This window comes from Lagenorhynchus albirostris, chromosome 2 (genome assembly GCF_949774975.1).
Source record: "Lagenorhynchus albirostris chromosome 2, mLagAlb1.1, whole genome shotgun sequence".
In the NCBI taxonomy this organism is placed as follows: Eukaryota; Metazoa; Chordata; class Mammalia; order Artiodactyla; family Delphinidae; genus Lagenorhynchus; species Lagenorhynchus albirostris.
This window is the reverse complement of record NC_083096.1, coordinates 24,757,150-24,777,838: the sequence shown is the minus strand read 5'-3', so window position 1 is coordinate 24,777,838 and position 20,689 is coordinate 24,757,150. Positions and strand designations below refer to the sequence as shown.

At 37.3% G+C, this 20,689-nt stretch overlaps 1 protein-coding gene across 3 annotated transcripts in view; it reads right to left on the bottom strand.

The window, feature by feature from the left end:
* The window catches only part of SMYD3 (SET and MYND domain containing 3), a 722,658-nt gene that overhangs the window by 538,860 nt on the left and 163,109 nt on the right, over window positions 1–20,689 (bottom strand). For all 3 annotated transcript variants that reach the window (XM_060128412.1, XM_060128421.1, XM_060128431.1), the window contains exon 2: window positions 3,845–3,908. In XM_060128412.1, the coding sequence (XP_059984395.1) occupies window positions 3,845–3,908 (64 nt within the window). The remainder of the gene's footprint in view (window positions 1–3,844; window positions 3,909–20,689) is intronic.

Here is a 20,689-nt window from a genome sequence, read left to right as displayed (position 1 = left end):
ATAGGAGTTCGGTAGCTGGGGGGAGAGGTCTGCTCCAGACCCAGGGACTTACATAGCCAAAGGCCCAGAAGTAAAAATGTGGCAAAATCTGCCAGTTTGAATTTCACCCTGAGGAAAGAGAGGGCCAGGGTTTCAAGCTGGTGACTGACAGATCACGCTTACATTCTAGAATAAAATAATCACTCTGGTTCCTGTGTAGAAAAGAGAATAGAAGCTTGTAAGAGTTAAAGACTGCAGCTAACCAAGGAAAGAGATCATGGTAACATGCACAAGGGTAGTGGTAGAGAAGCTAGAGAGAAGTGAACCAATTCAGATCTTCAGGTGGTAGAATCAGCAGGACGTGGTGATTAAGGGGATGTGGAGCCAGGAAAGAACGTAAATCAGAGCTGATGACACCCTGGCAACTAGGACTGCTGAGTGGCTGGTGAGATTATTCACTGAGGTTGAAAAATGCGAAGGAAAGAAGGTCTGGGGTAAGATAATGTGCTCAGGTATAAATATATGGCATTTCAGATGCCGGAGCAACACCCAAATAGAGGTGCCCCGTTAAGATATGGGTCTGGTGCTCAGGAGAAAGGAGGAGGCTGGAGATGGAGAACTGAGAATAATTAATATACAGATGTCAACTGAAGCCATGGGAGTAGATGGGATCACTCTGCAGGCAAATGTAAAGCGAGAAAAGAAAAGCTCAGGCCTGCAGACATTTGCAGAAGTCAAAAAGTTAAATATGATCAAATAATTTTAACCTTTATACAATATTCCCCTTTTGTTTACAGTTAGATACAAAGCCAACTTCTCTACAGAGCACCCAGTACATATTCTATCAGCCTGAAGCCTGGCACAGAGCTATTTATAAAAACCAAGGGCTTGGCTTTCTTCATTATCATCACTTTGGGTATGATACTACAGAAACCAACTTATTAAATCACGCTGTTAAGTGCTTACTAATGTGGAATTCATCAAAAATAAATCAAATCATTCTACAACTAAACATAAAATGCACACTCAAAAATATGATTCACATTTTTAAAGAGGCCTATAATTATCAACAAAAAATAGAGCCTCTTTCTGCTAATATAGTACTTTTTAAAAGTATGTAAACTGCAATTTGATGTGGTATCCAGCTGCTTGTTTTGCTCTGCAATTAATTCAATTAGAAATGTACATATTATGAATCAAAGTAAATCCAGCAGAGATGAAATAGTAATTGGTGAATTTGCTTAAAATTGGTTTACTTGCTATCTATATTACAAATTTTGAGAATGTTTTTTCATAAGAAAACTTAGCCTGTTCCTCCTCTTTGATCTCATAATCATCTGTGATATGCTGATTATGCCAATATAGAAATAAGACTGGATCCAATATATAACCCCTCTATTACATTATATGACATCTCATAACAAGGTAGATACAGAGGAATACAAACAGTTCTGTACATAGCAGTAAATATATACATGTATGTGTATACTACGTATGACGCATAGACTAACAGTTCGGTGTGTATCCTCCACTCACAAAACAAACACAGAGAGACTACCTCTGGAAGAGAGAAGTAGGAATGGGAGAAGAATGCTGGAGGAAGACTTTTACTTTTCACCCTGCATTAGTCTATATTGTGCTAATTTTTATAATGCAAAAGTATCCTTGTATCGCTTATGTTTAAAAATGAAGTGTGAAAACTGATGCCACTGATACCTTCCTTATGAGCACAGGGGACATTATACCCTATAACACCTCAGCTTCTTGTGGAGAGCTCATTGATGCTATGGCCCCATACATCAAACGCTAAGCTACTGACAAAAGTTATGTCCCCCTAGGGTAAACGTATTTTGCATTTTATGCTATGAATTCGCATCCTCTATATCAATTTCCATTCCAAGAGCTTTTGTTCATTACTGTTCATAGTTCAGTCTGTCAGTTTAATTTTGTGCTGCTTTGTAGGTATCCACAATAATTACAATGTTTAATGCTGTACCTTAAGGGTGAGCTTAACAGAGCAGTTTAAATGCATATGTTCTGGCCATTCTTTGACTCCCATCCCATCTCCTCTACACACACACCCTATCCCCCGCACACAGATAAGCATGTCCACTAGCTGTGTTATATATGATATCTTTCATCTTACTAGCTATTTTCCCATTACCTTCTACAGTATATCTGACGATGACATTATTATTGATGCTACAGTAAACAGCTAATATATGTGGTAAAAACACATGCACTATAATGAATCAAAATGACATACCTACCCACCAGACTCCCTCTACTCATTCTAATCAGATAATGGGTTTTGTTGTTTTTTTTTTCTTGAGTGTACTACAAAAGGAGGAAGTAGCCCTGGGGAAAAACAGTCATAAAAACAAGGGAAAATAAAAGTAAATGTTTAGTTCATTGAGAACAGAAAGGAAGCTCAACTGGAAAATCTGTATCAAATAATACAATTTATTTGGTTCTATATGTAGTCTTCTTTTTTTTTTTTTTTTTTTTTTTGCAATACACGGGCCTCTCCCTGCTGCGGAGCACAGGCTCCGGACGCGCAGGCTCAGCGGCCATGGCTCACGGGCCCAGCCACTCCGCGGCATGTGGGATCTTCCCGGACCGGGGCACGAACCCGTGTCCCCTGCATCGGCAGGTGGACTCTCAACCACTGCGCCACCAGGGAAGCCCTATATGTAGTCTTCTTAACTTGAAGTTCCCTGAAGCATGGGTGGCAAGTGACACAGACACATACCCTCCAATTAGACTTTTTATTATGACCTAATTCATTAGAGCATAATTAAATTTCTTATTAAATGATTAACCATAAGGTTAGAAGAAAAGGTCATGTTGAATGTTAATTATACATCCTTTAAAGAATTTCAAAGTTGTTAACAGCAGTACTCTCATAGACCGTCAGTTGTTGTTAATTAACTCAAACTCTTGGAAGGCAACTGAGCATTCTCTTTAAAAATTCAAAATGCATATATCCTTTTACTAATCAGTACAACGGGGAAGAATTTATCCTACAATCAATTTGCACAAGTGTGCAAAAATGTGCACGAAAGGATGCCTGGTGCAGTACTGGCAATACCAAATATTGGGAAAAAATTATGCATTCATTAGTGGGGAAATTATGATTGTGGTGCATTCATATGATAGAATGAACACGAGGATACAAAAAGTTTTTCTAGATAGATTATTAAATGAAAAAGAAAATCAAGGTATAAAAGAATTTGTGCCATAATAACCTGTATCTGCTTTTAAAAACAAAAGATAAAGATACATGAATGTGTTTGCACCAAAAAAATGGTGCGAAGATACATAAGAACCTTAACAGTGGTTAGCTCTGGGAAATGGGACTGAAGTCAAGAGGACAAGAAGATGGAGAGGAGTAAACATTTAACTTTTCTTCAGTGATATATATATATACACACACACACACACACACACACACACTATATGGAGTTTATGTATATATTATGTATATATAATTATTACCATATACATATATGATTTTTAAGTTGAAGAAAAAAACAAGTTAAAATAAATAAAAGATTATGAAGAAACAGAAATAGTTCAACAGGCATAATGGAGAACAAATTTTATTTTATTTTATTTTTTTTGCGATATGCGGGCCTCTCACTGTTGTGGCCTCTCCCGTTGCGGAGCAAAGGCTCCGGACGCGCAGGCTCAGTGGCCATGGCTCATGGGCCCAGCCGCTCTGCGGCATGTGGGATCTTCCCGGACCGGGGCACGAACCCGCGTCCCCTGCATCGGCAGGCGGACTCTCAACCACTGCGCCACCAGGGAAGCCCGGAGAACCAATTTAAGAGCAGAGAGCTTACATACAGCAGAACCTTCTTACCTGACACTTAGCACTACAGTATTTGGCAACTCGGCATTGAGAGCATCGCATCAGCTTTTCCTTCCTGTTAAAAAATAAAGTTCACATTAGGAAATGAATGAGAATCATATATGGCTGAAGAAAGAAAACATAAGTCAAGGTATTGACACCAATATGTTCTGCTCACTCTATCTGTATGGTCCATGAGATTTAGATTTTCACAGTGATGAACATCTTCTTTCACCTTCAATGTGAGACATATACCTAATAACTAGTGTTCTTTTTTTTAAAATTGTGGTAAGATATATATAACAAAAAATTTACCACTTTAACTATTTTTAAGTGTACAGCTTCAGTGGCCTTAAGTACATTCACATTGTTGTGTAACAGTCACCACCACTAATGTTCTTTTTAACATAAATTTAATGAAAACACAGAGATTCCCACTTAGGCAAAAAATTTCACTTCATAGAGTTCTTTTTTTCATAGAGTTTTTAATGTCTCCATATGAAATTAAGAATCTAGCCTATCAACTAACTGAAAGTACCCTACACCATTCAAATAGAAAAATTTTACAAGTTTAAATTTACCATGTAGTTTAATTATAATATACTCCTTCTGGGAAATGATTTTCAATTTCCATTAAATTCAATTACTACTTTCAACTTGCTAAATTGAGATGCACCAAAGTTATGTCCTCCCCAAATCGCCTGAGGAAGAAAAAAGCCAAAACAAAGAAAAACTTGGATTATAAAATAAAAACAATAAATCTGATGATGAAATTCACAGTAACAAATATCAGACAGGACTGTAGATACTTTCAAGGCAGCCAAGAGCATTAAAAGTCAAACTATAGTATTAACAACAGTGACAAAACAGGAACAAATCTTTCTAAGCACTTCTGATGTGCCAGGTAGTGTTCAAAGTTCTTTACATCTATTGACTCACACTTAACTTCAGATAGTCCTATAACTAAGCAGTTTTATTATGTCCATTTTAGAGATACTTCAATACATTTTCAAGAGATAAGAAGCAGATGACTAAGGAAACACACCATAAAGTTCAAGTGGCAGGTGACATTGAAACGGTAACAACTGAACGCTGCAGAGAATCAGAACTTGAATATACCAGGTACCTCACCCATAGGAGAGCAGCAGTGAGATATGGAGCATATAACATGGGGGGAGGTTAAAAGTCTAAATAAAGCAAAGTCCAAACACCTCCTACCCCCAAGTATAGAATTACAGGTGTCAGATATCAACATCCCAGACAACAACCCAAACCCAAGCAACCTGGCCCTAAAGTTCTTGCTTTTAACCATCATATTATACTACCACTCTTAGACAAAACTGGATAAAAACAAAATCCACCCATAGACTATTTTTCTTTAATTAATTTTTTAATTTAAATTTTTTTTTTAATTTTTGGCTGTGCTGAGTCTTCGTTGCCGCATGCGGGCTTTCTCTAGTTGTGGCGAGCGGGGGCTACTCTTCGTTGCGGTACGCGGGCTTCTCATTGTGGTGGCTTCTCTTGCTGCGGAGCACGGGCTCTAGGTGCTTGGGCTTCAGTAGTTGTGGCATGCGGGCTCAGCAGGTGTGTCTTGGAGACTCTAGAGCACAGGCTCAGTAGTTGTGGCGCACGAGCTTAGTTTCTCCGTAGCATGTGGGATCCTCCTGGACCAGGGAACGAACCAGTGTCCCCTACATTGGCAGGTGGATTCCTAACCACTGTACCACCAGGGAAGTCCCGTCATAGACTATTTATGAGACACACTCCAAATAAAAGGACATACAAAGGTGGAATGAGATGGATATGCTTAGGCAATATTAACATTAATATTAAAATTAATTAAACACTAATAGAAAAAAGCCTGTGTAACTATATCAATATCAGAAAAAGAGACATTAAGGTTAAAAATATTACTAGAGATGAATAAGGTCAATACACAAAGATAAAAGACTCCAATCACTAGGTATTAAGTACCTAGTAACAAATGTCCGCAGTCTAAAAATACATAAAGTAACATCTAAAAAAAATGATCAATACACAATAAATTAATACAAATAAGGCCTTAAAAATAATGCCTGGAATATACTAAGTACAAGTATTAGTTATCAAGTCTTTTTCAGGAATTCATAGATCAAGCACATAAAGAATAAGGAGCTCTATAATTTACTTGATCTCATGCAAAACACAGACCCTTGCACCTTTTATATTAATGTGTATTCACATACTCTTTTCAAGCACCCACTGGCCATTTACAAAATATGCCCACACATTAGGCCACAGAACAAATCTAAAAATCCCAAAGAATCAATATTATACAGATAATTTTCTCCAACCATAAAAGAATTAGATTAGAAATCAGTAAAAAAAATAAATAAACCCAGTAAAATCTCATATTTATAGAAACTTAAAAGCTTATATAATTCAAGGATCAAAGAGTTGTCATGAAAATTAGAAAATGTATTAGATTAAATAATAAAAAAAATCGAAACGTGAGATACAGCTAAAGTAGTACTTAAAGGAACATTTATAGCTTTAAATGTTTATGTTGACCGCAGTGGCATAATTTTTTAATCTCCTTAACTTTCCCCATAAAAAAATGACAGAGCAAGTAGGAAATAGGAAAACCTAACCATCACTCCCCACCCTGGAAAATATCTACAACAAACCCAAAAATATTAGCAGGAAAAAGAAAACACACACACATACACACACACACACTACTAGCTTCAAGACTTGAATTAAATCAGTATATTTGTGGGAGAAAACAAAGAAGGCAACTTCCAATAGACCTGAAAACAGAAGAAGCCCCAAACTGCCAAAAGATCCCTGGCAGAAAGCCTGTCAAGCCAAACTGAGAACTGCAGCCAAGACTGGGAAAGTATGCTTTCTGCAGGAACACTCCTGAGGATGAGGTCCCTGGGGCTCCCCTGAATCCTGCTTTCCTTAGACCTGGCTCCTCAGATTTCCCCTCATTTCCTTTTTTCTTATCTAAGTTATTCAGAGGCTATTTCTGTTGCTTGCAAATAAAGATTCCCAACTATACAAAGTGTTTCATCTCCATTTTTAAAAATAATAAGCAGGGCTTCCCTGGTGGCGCAGTGGTTGAGAGTCTGCCTGCCGATGCAGGGGACATGGGTTCGTGCCCCGGTCCGGGAGGATCCCACATGCCGCGGAGCGGCTGGGCCCATGAGCCATGGCCACTGAGCCTGTGAGTCCGGAGCCTGTGCTCCGCAACGGGAGAGGCCACAGCAGTGAGAGGCCCGTGTACCGCAAAAAGGAAGGAAAAAGAAAAAAATAAATAAACAAATAAAAATAATAAGCAGAATCAAAATACCCAGGAAAATCAGTGATGAACCTGGTAGCAAATATTAAAACTTCGTCTTCTCCCTCCCATAGCTCTCAACCACAGGCTTTAATGAATTTTAACACAGAATTTCAGCAAAATAAATAGCAAGATGATTCAAAGTACTGGGATAATTCAGCTGCCATTTGATGTGTGAAAAAAAATTCCTTAACATGAGTTATTTAAATGTTTGGGGTTACTTTTACATATCAAATAACCAAACAAATAAATTTAAGTTCTCAAGTTTCAAAAAAAAAGGTCAACTGAATCCAAGAGAAAAGTAGTGTGTCTGATTAGAGGAACCACTGAGGCTTTGAAGAGTTACTGCTTTTCCCTGTTGAGTAAGGTTCAGAGTAATAGCCTCCTGGTAAGGTCTCCCTGCAGAAAAAAATTTGGGCAGCAGTGGGAGAGGAAAATAAGTATTAGAAACATAGCCACCCAGACAGTTCATGAAAACATTCTTTCTCTCTTAAAAAAAAAAAAATCAACACATCATTTCCAACTGAAAGACAAACCCACATTTTTCTTTAAAAAATCAGAAATGTACATGTCAAATAAAAAACAGAATTAATTAGAAGCCCTAAATAAAAAGGATCACTTATTCTAGGTGGTAGCTACAGAGGCTAAAACAAGAAATACTGAACGGAAGCGAGAGAGGGACAGATTCTGTCTAAAGGTAAAGAAGATCGTTGTGGCAACAGCAACTGTTCAAAAATCAAAAGAAATGCCCTGAGGAGGTGGAGTTCCAGGTCATTTGACATGTTCAAGGAGAATCTGATAGGTACATTTACAGACATATGTACAGGAAATTCCAGCACTGCAGAGGAGCATGAATTAAATGTTTCCTTCTAATTCCAAAATTATTTGGTTCTGCTTCTCCTATGTAACAAAAAAATATAAATAAAATTTGAAGATAACAAAATTTGTGCCTATTATTAGGCCAAACATGATAATCTCACAGGAGTAGAGAAGTGAGCAACATACAATTCTCACAGACTCCACAAACATCCTGTTTGCAAAGCGATTATTTCAAGAGTCCATCCAGAACTGGAATTTCTGAATAAAAAGGAATCTAAAGAAACAGGTTAGGAATGTATCAGTAACAGAACCTCTTTTTTCCCCTCTACTTAAGAGATAAATAGTAGCAGTCTACCTCTAAATTAAAGAAGATATTAAAAGATATTAAAATTATTGTATACTACAATAATTGGAAGTTTTAGGCCCCCATCCCAAAAAAGCAAAAAGGGTTCCCTTATCACTTTTCATATAAACTTGGATGTTACTGAACACAATGTCAAATCAGAGAAAATTCTCAGCTTGCTCCAGTGCTCCAGATACAGTGATTCACGGAGCACAAGTTAAGTCCTCTCTTCCAAGTAAAAGTTGGGTCATAATTAGTTTCTCCAATAGCCTAGGCAACTGAAGTGTGGAAAGGAAATTAAAATAAAGCTAAATTAATTGTTCTGCTGCTATACAAATTAAAAAGTCATACAGTTGACCCTTGAACAACATGGGGCTTAGGGGCGCCAACCCTCCATGCAGCTGAAAATCTATGTATAACTTTATAGTTTGGCCCTACATATCTGAGGGTCTGCATCCACGGATTCAACCAAACTCGGATGGTGTTGTACTGTAGTGTGTATTTAGTGAAAAAAACTGCACTTTTTTCACTAAAACATAGTGAAAACTAAAACATAGTGGACCCACGCAGTTCAAACCCATGTTATTCAAGGGTCAATCGTATATGGATATAGGGGAAACCACTGTCTCTAAGAAATCAAAGAGGAAAGGGGATTAATTGGCTCCCTCAGATCCCAACAACTGGAGTACTATTTAAGGGAACATCTCTCTGTCCTTCTTGGTTATCAGAGGGCAAAAGTATCCTACTGTTTAGAAACTCTGCCCTAAAATAATACGGCCAGTTGCCAGGTAGAGAGAAAGAAGTTTCCTGGAAAGGATATAGAAAATGAACAAATTCTATCCCAAATTTCCCCCAGCCCTGGCACGTACAGAATCCATTTAAAACTTCCTACAGAGGAAAACAATGCATCTACAACACATTCATAGATAATATACTTATCATACAGGGTTCCTTCCTAGTAACATGCCTCGATCTCCTAGAAGTCTCCCAGTGTGTCTGGGGTTGAATCTCTCCTTCAACAGCCATCCTCACAGTGGAAGGAAACTGGCTCACTGTTGACCAGTCAGATGCAGGCGAAGGCTCAGAACCACAGGGAAGCCAGGCGACCCTCCCGCTCGCTGAAGCACACTCATCTGGATGGAGCACAGCCCAGCACAATCAGAAGCAACCCCAGAGCCCAGGGTGTGCCTTTGCAGTCTCCTCATTCAAGGTGAAGATCCCTGCCCAGTGATCTTTGGCACCGTGAATATCTCAAGGACCAGATTTTACTTTGTGGCTGATCAATGAGGAAATTTATTTTGTGGCTGATTTCTTTGGGAAGAAATCTGAGCTGAGAAAAAGACCAGAGCGCATTGAGTAAAGCCTGTACCACTTATAGGTGCTAAGGAAAAAGTGTTGACTTATGGGATGTCTGATTTAGTACCCAGGCCTTATACAAGCTTTAAGAAAATTCCCTGAGTAGAATTCCTATGAAAGTATTTTTTCACATAATTAAGACCCAAGATGCTCTATGGAGTATGAGAAATACTGAATGTCATGATGGGCAAGCTCTTAAAAATAAAGAATAAAAACTCTCCATTTGTTCTTAAATGGAGAAAGCCAAAATACCTAAGTGAAAGAAGTCTAAATACAATTTTTTAAACAAAAATACCACAGAAATATTTATTTACAGAATTTTTATGTTTGTTAATATCTTTAAAACCTCAGAATACTGATTCATTAGAAATGTTAATGTCATGTAACCAAGTACTTGACTATATTTCCCCCTGGAAATTTCTGAAGCAAAAGAAGTTCTACATTATGAAAAAGGGATTATCCCAAATAGAATCATGTTATTCTATGCAAGGGTAGTGCAACATGTACTCTGGCCAAATAAAATACACCGGAAAATGCTAAAGAACTCCTTTAGGCATAAATATTCATAATAATATATTAAAGGCATCCTCCATTTTTGTTTGGAGATGGTAACTGTGTGCGTTTGGGCCCAAAGGCCTTTTTAAAAATTAACGAGATTCATATCCACCATCCACCTATCAAATGGTCTTTAATACAAAGCAGCAGATGTGATCAAAATAATATATAATAGATTCATAACACAGGAACATAGAAAGAATTGGTTTGGACTCCTTTTTCTATATTCCCTATCACTTTATTTCCTATTTCTAATATTTAAAGTACAAAACAAGAAAATGCAATGGATAATATTTCAGGGAAAATGAATCTGTGATTCACAGGCACCATAACTTCATGGGAGAAGCACAAGTAATTTAAACCCACATTAGCACTTAGAGAAAAGCACAGCAAAGTACTTGAGCCAAGTTAGTCAAGAGAGGCAGACCCTCTTACTCGGGGACTTCCCTTTTTCACTGTCCTTGGTCTCTTAAAGCTTCTGTACTGGCGGAGACTATGCTACCTGATGAACACAAACTCCAGTAGTTAAATCAACAAGTGTTCAGTGACTGGCCACCATGTAAGGTGTAAGGTCCTGGGTGAGTGGGTGTGAGGAGGGTATTACAGTCACTGTTTCTAGGAGCTCGTGGTAAAGGAGGACAGATCAACACACACCACTTGCAGAATGAGCTACAATACAAAACCGTGTTTTGAAAAGCGGCACAGTCTACAGGGCCCTAGTTCAGAAGAAGGAAAAGTCACTTTCTGACCGGTAAAGAGTGAATTGGAGAGGGTGTTATAAGGGAAAAGGAAGGCACCATACCTAGGAGGGAAAATATTTTACCAGTTTAGAGTTCAAAATCTGTAGTCCAAAGTGCTATAGTCCGAATGTTTGTGTCCCCCTGCCCTAAATTCATGAGTTGAAATCCTAACCCCCAAAGATATTAGGAGGTGGGACCTTTGGGGGGTGCTCAGGTCTTGACGGTTGAACCTTCATTAATGAGATTAGTGTTTTCATAAAAGAGACCCCACAGAGATCCCTTACCCCTTCTACCACGTGAGGACAAAGTGAGAAGGTGCCAGCTATGAATTAGGAAGAGGGCCCTTATCAGAATGTGACCAGGCTAGCTGCTCGATACTGGGCTATCCAGCTTCCAGAAGTGTGAGAAATAAACTTAGGTTGTTTATAAGCTACACAGTCTGTGACATTTTATTACAGCAGCCTGAAAGGACTGAGACACCAAGTCCACTCCCTACTAGCAGTGTAACCTTGTAACCTCTCTTAGCCTCAATTTCCTCCTCTGTAAAGTGAGAATAAGTGACTACTCTTAAAACTGTTGGGTAGACTATGTGAGGTAATCTACATAAAGTGGCTGCTAATAGAGCGTCTAAGCATAGAGTTAAAACTGAGGATGCTAAGTATATTTTCAAAGTGCTCAAGATAATGTTGCCTATTTCTGTGCCATATCTGAAAATCCCACACCTCTTCCATGGTTACTAAAAAAGCAAAATCCACATGTGCCACAAATCTGGTCATCTCCTTGCAAGCACACAGAAAATTCACCACTTTTTTTTTGAAATCCACATGTTCCCATAATACTTGGCTCTAATTTCAAAATTTGACTAGCATCGTTAAGTGTTTCACTGCTCAATCACGTTCACTAAAGTTTGTATTACTACTATTTTTAATTTGATCAGAATGATTAACTTCAAAGTGGTCTGATTCAAGAAGCTAAAAACGTTTTATGAAAGTTTCATCTGTGGAAATTAAAATCAGAGAAGGCTGTTACATCTTCAGTAATATTAAAAGGTAATTACAACTCCTAATATTTTGCTTGCTTTATGTAAAATAATGTCTATTACAAGTTGAGAAAATTAACATTTTTACAAGAGTACAGATTTAAACTCTCCTCATTGTATGATATTTCTCTACAAAATTGGATATTGTGTGCTGTGGGTCACTCTAACAGCTAAGAATTGAAAACTGTTGACTTAAAGGTGTTTCTTAGGCAGAGCACACACAAGTAGACTGAAGAAAGCTGTGACCAAAACGAATTGCTGAAGAGGGATTGTTTTCTAGTGACAACATCTTTGTTTCTAAATAGGAAACCTCTTTAGCCTAGTCGAGTAATACAACTCTGATAAGTCTAAGAGGTATATTCGTTTTCCCTAAGTCTTCTTGAAATTTTTTTTAAGTGAGGAAGAAGAAAAAAACCTGACTTTGCCTAAAGACTGAAATCAGATACCCTTTAAATATGTTAAGTATTGCTATTATAAATATCACACAGCATACACATAAAAATAAAAGTACCATGGGTAAAATATCAAAGAAGGTACAAGAAAATCTGGTCAACATTTTCATTAATATACTAAAACCTAAGCCTTCAAAATGGCAAAAGCTGCTCACCTTGGTTTCAAATGCAGGGTATACTTTATCACCATGAATGAATTATCTATCATGCTACCTCTAATTAGAAAATGAGGTTATCAGCAGCATGTTTCCATTTTAACTTGAACAGTGAGAAATCCAAAAGTCAAAATCACTATCGAACTATATTTATCTGTTCATTTCAGAGGCCTGGAAGCCATTTTCTCCTGGCTGCTTAAAAATTTGCTCTTCTATTTTATAATTAAGTATATTACTTCGTTTAACCTTTAACTATAAATTTCCTCAAGTCCTCCTGGAAGTAAGCATTAATGAAATCTCAAATAACTCATTCTCAACTTTGGAGAATAAAATGGCACTTTAAGTTTATAAAGAAACACTGTGCTGACCTAATACCAAAATAAAGAAACCTTAAAAGATGAGTCCTTAGGAGACACAGAATTAAATGTTTCACCTGCCAATGCATTATAATTATTTGTAAATTCTTAATGATGTTTTTTTTAAGGAGAATGATCATCAGCTGATAGCCGCTGAATGAGAGTTAACAGGGGTCGTGCAAGGGTTTTCATGCCTGTGTTGTCCTCCTACAGCGAGCAGGTACTATGGCCGATATAAGGTTCTCCCACAGCCCCCCAACGTTACCCTCACATACTCTACTTATCAAACATCCTTATGAGTTTGATAACATATTGTGATGAAATGCAGACATCACCCCAAAAACCTTATGACTACAAATCATTTGCAACTTAGTATGAATTACCTTAATCAGATAATCGCATTATCTTTCTCTAGACCCTTAGCTGTGATTTCTGGCAATAGACATTTTGCTTAGAGCAGGTACAGAAAGGGAGGAGAACTACCAGAGTGTTCGACATCTAAAAGACCTAGGGAGAAAAGATATCAGAAACCGTGACAATGCACCAAAATGGAAATTAGAAATGTACAAGAAGACAATTTCATTTGCCCTGAAATGTGGACTCCAGCTCAGTATGCAGACAGGTATGGAATAGAGAAGGTAAGCTGAGCAGAAAAAGTTCTAGGAGAACCATACTTTAAACCTGGCTGCTTCATTTATTGCTCTGCAACTGATAGTAATAAATATACTTCTCTGTCCCTAAAGTTGTAAGTTATTCTAAGTCTATTATAATAATAATAATAAAGGCTACACCTAGAATGTTGAATGGATTTTTCATACTACATATACTTTGTGAAATTAAGTTCTTGTAATGTGTGAAAAAAAAGAGTGAAAAGAAATAGACCAAATTGTTGAAACTTTTCTTTGAGTGATATGAATTGGGGTGATTTTCCCTCTTTTTTCTCTTTTCCAATTCTATATAATAATATTATTTTACTTCCATAATCAAATAAACATCAACTTCAATGAAAAAGCAATATGTACTATTTAATGGCTTTAAATTGCTCTTGGTCTAAGGCAGGACACAGACAGAAAGATCAACAATTTATTCCAATGTTTGGAATAGTAAGCGCAAATGTATGCTTTGTTTACACAAAACTTAAATGAAATTATACTTTATTAATTGAATTTATTTTTAACTGGCATTTGCTACAAATGTAGTGTTAAAAAGTAAAATTGTTTTACTCTTTGATAATATATGAGAACCTGATAATTTAAAATAATGATATCTATCATACTATATTTAAAAACTAATATTTCTAGATTTAACATCTTCCAAAATATAAAAAGCAATCATTTCAGAAAAGGAACAATATGAAAAGAAAGAAAAAGTTTTACCACATGAAACCTGGGCTACTTAGCCTCTTTCTGAATACAAGTTTCAACTTCAACTGATGCTTCATTTTTTATTATTCTCTCTGACTTATTTAACTTGAAGTTAATCCATATAAAGTAAAATTTCTTTATTCTCTTACATTAACTTTCACTTTGATTTGGAGTTGGCCAGTCAAAACACCACGTTTTTTAAAAAATTCAGATGCAAATGGAAAATCTTTGAGATACGAGAGAAATCAAAGGCTGTTTCCAAAAATGACCCCGTCATTCATTCACCAATTCATTCTTCAACAAAAAAGTGCCAAGTCCCTTCCAAGTGCCAAGCACCTGATTAGGCACATGGCAGGCACTGTCCATTGCTTACCCAACAACCACTTCACTCTTCCCAGCCAAGGGTACTGTGATTTGTTGAAATAGCAGAGATCTCTGGATTTCAGGAAGTGTAGGTTGCCGACTCCAGGGGGATAAATCATCACTGGTCTAAACTAGTAAAAAGCTCATGCCCCATGGCCACTGGTTGTTCTAATAACAGACCCTGTTACCCAGTTCTGGCAAATGACTTGTAAAGAGATACAGCTGACCCTCATTATTTATGGGTTGTTTATTTGAAAATCTGCCTACTCACTAAAATTTATTTGTAACTCCAAATCAATACTTGCACCATTTTTGTAGTCATTCGTGGATATGTGTGGAGAGGCAAAAAAAGTTGAGTTACCCAATGCACATGTTCCCAGCTGAGGTCAAATGAAGTGACATTCTGCTTTCTTATTTCAGCTCTCATACTGTAAACGAGAACCCTTTTCAAGGTCTATCTAGTGCCACACTTTACTCATTTTTGTGCTTTTCATTGGTGATTTCGCTATTTTAAATGGCCAGCTAGTACAGTGCTGCAGTGCTATCTAGTGTCCTAAGCACAAGAAAGCTGTGATGTGTGTTACCCAGGAAATATGTGTGTTAGATAAGCTTCATTCAGGCGTGAGTTATAGTGCTGTTGGCCATGAGTTCAACGTTAAGGAATCAACAATATGTATTAAATAAGGTATCTATAAACAGAAACACACACAAAACAAGGTTATGTATTGACTGGCTGATTAAAGTGTGCCCAGAGACTTATAGGAACCTAACTTTGTATATCCCCTAGGAGTGATGGTTCAGTTTTGGCTAATTCAGTGTTTGTGGTGAATAACAAGAATCAACTATATTTCTAATGAGAGACACTTTGTCCATTTCAACTTTCTTTGCACAAGAGGCAACAAGAGAACAAATACCATCAGACAGAAAGACCCCGATAACATCCAATAGCCAGCAGCTACCAACCTCCAGCTTTTGGATGGGAAAAATAAGTTCCTATTTGTTTAAGCCATTACAGTGGAAATGTATATATAAAGATATAATAAAATGATGCTTCCTTTTCAATAAACACACAGTATACTACTCCTGAAATAAAACAATAAACATGTTCTACATTCCAAAAAACCAAGTCCTATAAATGCTGCTTACTGTGCATTCTAGTCAAATAGAGTAGCTTATGTAGCACTTTTATTTCTACCTTTTGAGGTCAAGGTCAACAAACCTGCAATATTATGAACTAATATTTAATTCTTAATAAATTTTGCACTTATTTTTATCATGTACTTACTTAGAAAAATACAGTCTCAAAAATCATTTTATTTGACATATAAGGTAAGGAACATCTGACAAATATATACTGTCTGATTAATATATAATTATGTATGAATGTGTGTGTATGTATGTGTATATATAAAGATATATCACAATTTATTTTGCCATTCCACATTGAAAGAATTGGCATCGTGTCCATATTGATGGACATTTGAGTCAATTATTTTACTCTTAGAAAATGTTACCTGCATTGTACACATATACAATGATTTTCAAAACTATTTGGTCTCAATCTGGACTTAACGTATACATACTACTATATATAAAATAGATAATCAACAAGGACTTACTGTATAGCACAGGGAACTCTACTTGATAACCTGTAATAACCAATATGGGAAAAGAATCTAAAAAGAATGGATATATGCATATGTATAACTGAATCACTTTGCTGTATACCTGAAACTAACACAACATTGTAGATCAACTACACTCCAATAGAAAATAAAAATTAAATTTAAAAAAATTATTGATGGGGCTTCCCTGGTGGCGCAGTGGTTGACAGTCCGCCTGCCGATGCAGGGGACGCGGGTTCGTGCCCCGGTCTGGCAGGATCCCACATGCCGCGGAGCGGCTGGGCCCGTGAGCCATGGCCGCTGAGCCTGCGCGTCCGGAGCCTGTGCTCCACAACGGGAGAGGCCACAACAGTAAGAGGCCCGCGTACCGCAAAAAAAAAAAAAAATTATTGATGGACTCCAAAGAGGTTTTATTTATGTGGGTTATCTCTATTCATATTTACTATATTAAAGACTAAAATTAAGAAAATTTTAATATATTTATTCATTCATTTAAAATAATAATTCCATTACATGTTGATATAACACATTTTTATGAAAATAACTATATTTTCCAAAATAAAAATAAGTTAATGAGCAGAGTGGCACTGTTTTACATTTATGCAAATCTCTTGAATATATGGCTTAATAGAATGCAGCTGGATTCTCATTTATGGTTATCATGGAGCTTCTGAAAAACTCCACTGTATACTCATGAGGGAATGAGAGTGAAAAAGGCAAATACTGTCTTAATATTACTATAAAAAGAGTTTTAAACTTAGAGGTCCTCTGAAAGTACCTTGGGGAACCCCCAGACATTTCAGGACCCCACTTTGACTTCTGCTGCTTCAGAATACATATTCGTAGAAGTAGAATTGCTGAGTTGTAAGAATGCACATCTTGAAATATTTCACATATTGACAAATGGCTCTCCAAAGTGGTTGTAGGAATTTACACTCCTGCAGCAGCCTAGTGAGAGTTCTCTTAAATCCGTATCTTGTCAGCCCTGTTGACAGTCATTTTACTTTCTGCTAGCCTGATGGGTGTGAAACGTTGTCTCACTGTGCTTTTACTGGGCATTTTCTAGATAAATAGTCACAGTTTGAGCATCTTTTCAAGTTCATTCACCATTCATGGTTTCTTTTGTGTGAACTGCCTATTCATATCATTTGCCCACTTTCTGCTGGGTTGTCTTTTTTTTTTTTTTTTTTTTTGCGGTACGCGGGCCTCTCACTGTTGTGGCCTCTCTCGTTGCGTAGCACAGGCTCCGGACGCGCAGGCTCAGCGGCCATGGCTCACGGGCCCAGCCGCTCCGCGGCATGTGGGATCTTCCCGGATCAGGGCACGAACCTGCGTCCCCTGCATCGGCAGGCGGACTCAACCACTGCGCCACCAGGGAAGCCCTGGGTTGTCTTTTAAAGAGATTAAACCTACTGAGTTTGATCTCTTGTTGGATGCATGATTTGTAAATTAATTTCTCACAGACTATGTCTGTATTTATTCCTCAATTAGGCACTATAAGAGAATACAATATAGTAGTTAAATCATTGACAATGAAGCCATATGGCCTGGAACTGAATTCCAGTTTATCATTTCGTAGTTGTGTGATACTAAGCCATTTAATCTCTCTAAACCACTGAACAAAAGTGGGAATAATAACAATACCAAAATTATTTGGTTGTAATGAGAATTAAATAAAACATGTGGAAAACTTATTGTGCTTGGTTTATAGGAAATACTCCTTATTATCATCACATTATTATTATTACTTTAAGAGATTTTTTAATGGTAAACTCTCAAAAGACGTTTCTAGATATTATTTGAAATACCTCAAGTGCTGGGTAGAAATATATTAATATATTAAAAAGTTTAACCTTCTAGACATTCAGAATTTTATAAACCCTTGAATGTCTATAAACATTTGGAATATTTTTCCCAGTCATTTTCAAGTCCTTCATGTATCTATCTATGAAAAATTATTGAAAAAGTATAATAGCAGTATAAGTAGAAGTCATTTACTGAAATATTCATGGATATAATGAAATGGTAGTTACTTCTTAGCTTAAAAGCAACCACACATGAATACAATAATAATGAAACTAGTGTTTCTGGAAAAACTGTTGGTCAACATGCGTTCTTTTTTTGTTTTTTTTGTTTTAAAGAAGATGTTGGGGGTAGGAGTTTATTAATTAATTTATTTATTTTTGGCTGTGTTGGGTCTTTGTTTCTGTGCAAGGGCTTTCTCTAGTTGCGGCGAGCGGGGGCCACTCTTCATCGCGGTGCACGGGCCTCTCACTATCGCGGCCTCTCTTGTTGCGGAGCACAGGCTCCAGACGCACAGGCTCAGTAGTTGTGGCTCACGGGCCCAGCTGCTCCGCGGCACGTGGGATCCTCCCAGACCAGGGCTCGAACCCCTGTCCCCTGCATTAGCAGGCAGATTCTCAACCACTGTGCCACCAGGGAAGCCCAACATGAGTTTTAAATGTTCTAGAAAGTCAACATCTGACCCAAATAAGTAGAAAACTTTTACATATTTTTCTCTTATCTCAAAAAAATCAGAAATAATACAGTGGCAACTTATACTTTTATTTTTCTACAGAGATTATAAGAAAGGCTGAGAAAATCTTAACACATCAACTTCCCTCTCCTCTCCACTCATTAGGTTAATAGTAAAAAGTCTTTCAACACAGAAAAGATAATTAACTCTTTTCAGGTAAGCGGACTCATTTTACTAAAAAGCAATCTCCCTGTTTATAGCTCATTTACAATTATCCTTAGACAATGGAAATTTATAATTGATCAACCTTGACTAAACTAAAAGAATCCCAACGGCAACAATTTATAACATCTATTTTCCCCCAGAGGAAATGAGAAAGAAAACAATTTTTGAAATGTCATTACTCAAATGTTTTTTTAAAACTATGTGATATTTAAATGGTAAAATTTAATTATCTTTTTTTCTGATATAAAGATCTTTTGAAAGCCAAATCCTTCCTATTGTTACTGCTCTTTATTTTACTGGGCCCATAAATATCACTAAGGACCATTTTGTACGATGAACTATGGGAGGTTCTGGAGAAACAGGGGTCATAATAAGATACAGTTCTTGCTTTCAAGGACTGTTGATGCTACAACAGAAGCAGAATAGCAGGAACAGCAGTAATGCTTACTATACACCTATTATGTGCTAGACATCTGTAAGATAGTAGTTGGAGAGTGGGAACCCTGAAATTGAAGTAACAGAAGTAATAGTTATTGGTCACCACCAGTTCTAGGGTATGGCCACAGGAAGAGGTAGCTAAACTGTGATAAAGGCAAAGATAATTAGAAATGGGGATGAAGAGGCCAGGTGCTGGGTGGATATTCGCTTCAGCAAAAATGACACCAAGAGTAATGATGAGGAAAGAAAAAGTGAGCCATGCATGTAAAGGAATAACCGGAAGGTGAGGTGATGGGGATATAATGGCAAATGCTTCAAAGGACCTGGCAATTTCGAGGGAGAAGAGAAATGGTCTAAGAGCAGCATGGTCTTAGTACCTCTCTAGACGCTGAGGTACTTAGGATATGAGAAAAAATAGCCACTACTTAGGAGGACAGGAAGCACTGTCCTTAAAAGGCAGTCAGATTTCAGTTAGAGCAACACGGAGAGAGTATTCAGAGAAGACCTTCAGGATATAGAGGTTTTGCTGATGATAAAGCACACTCCAGGTGATAGAAAAGAAAGGATGGGGGCCAGTGTTAAGAAAGGGTGAGGAATTGAGTGAGATTAAGGTAGACACGGAGCCATATGGAGTTAAAAGTCTGGTACGAACAGATAACGTTGGATGTTACCTGATTTCAAAGGCCATGCTCATTCTACCTACATTCTACTCTTAAAATATCCTTGATGCAAAATGACAAATGTTTTAGTCAAAATATGTAACAAAAATCCAGGAAAACTCAAGATTAGAAACAAAGAGCTGTCAGAAGGCAGCTCATTAAAAATGATCAACGAAATCAGAACTATAGAATGGATGAGAATTTCTGAGTGAATAAGGTTAAAAGGGGATGGTGGCACTCCAGACTATGGGAACAGCTAGAGGACACTCCTTGTGAGGATTTAGAGCCATAAAAAGAAATAAATATTGATACATGCTACAACATGGATGAACCTTGAAAGTATTATGCTAAGTGAAAGGAGTCAGTCACAAAAGATCACATATTATATGATTCCACTGATGTGAAATACCCAGAATCATCAAATCCATAGAGGAAGAAAGTGGACCAGTGGTTGCCTGGGGCTGGGTCGGGGCGGCGGAGGATTGGGGAAGTGGGAAGTGCCTCTAAAAGGCTCAGAATTTCTTTTGGAGTGATTAAATTAGAACATTTAAATTGATTGTGGTGATGGTT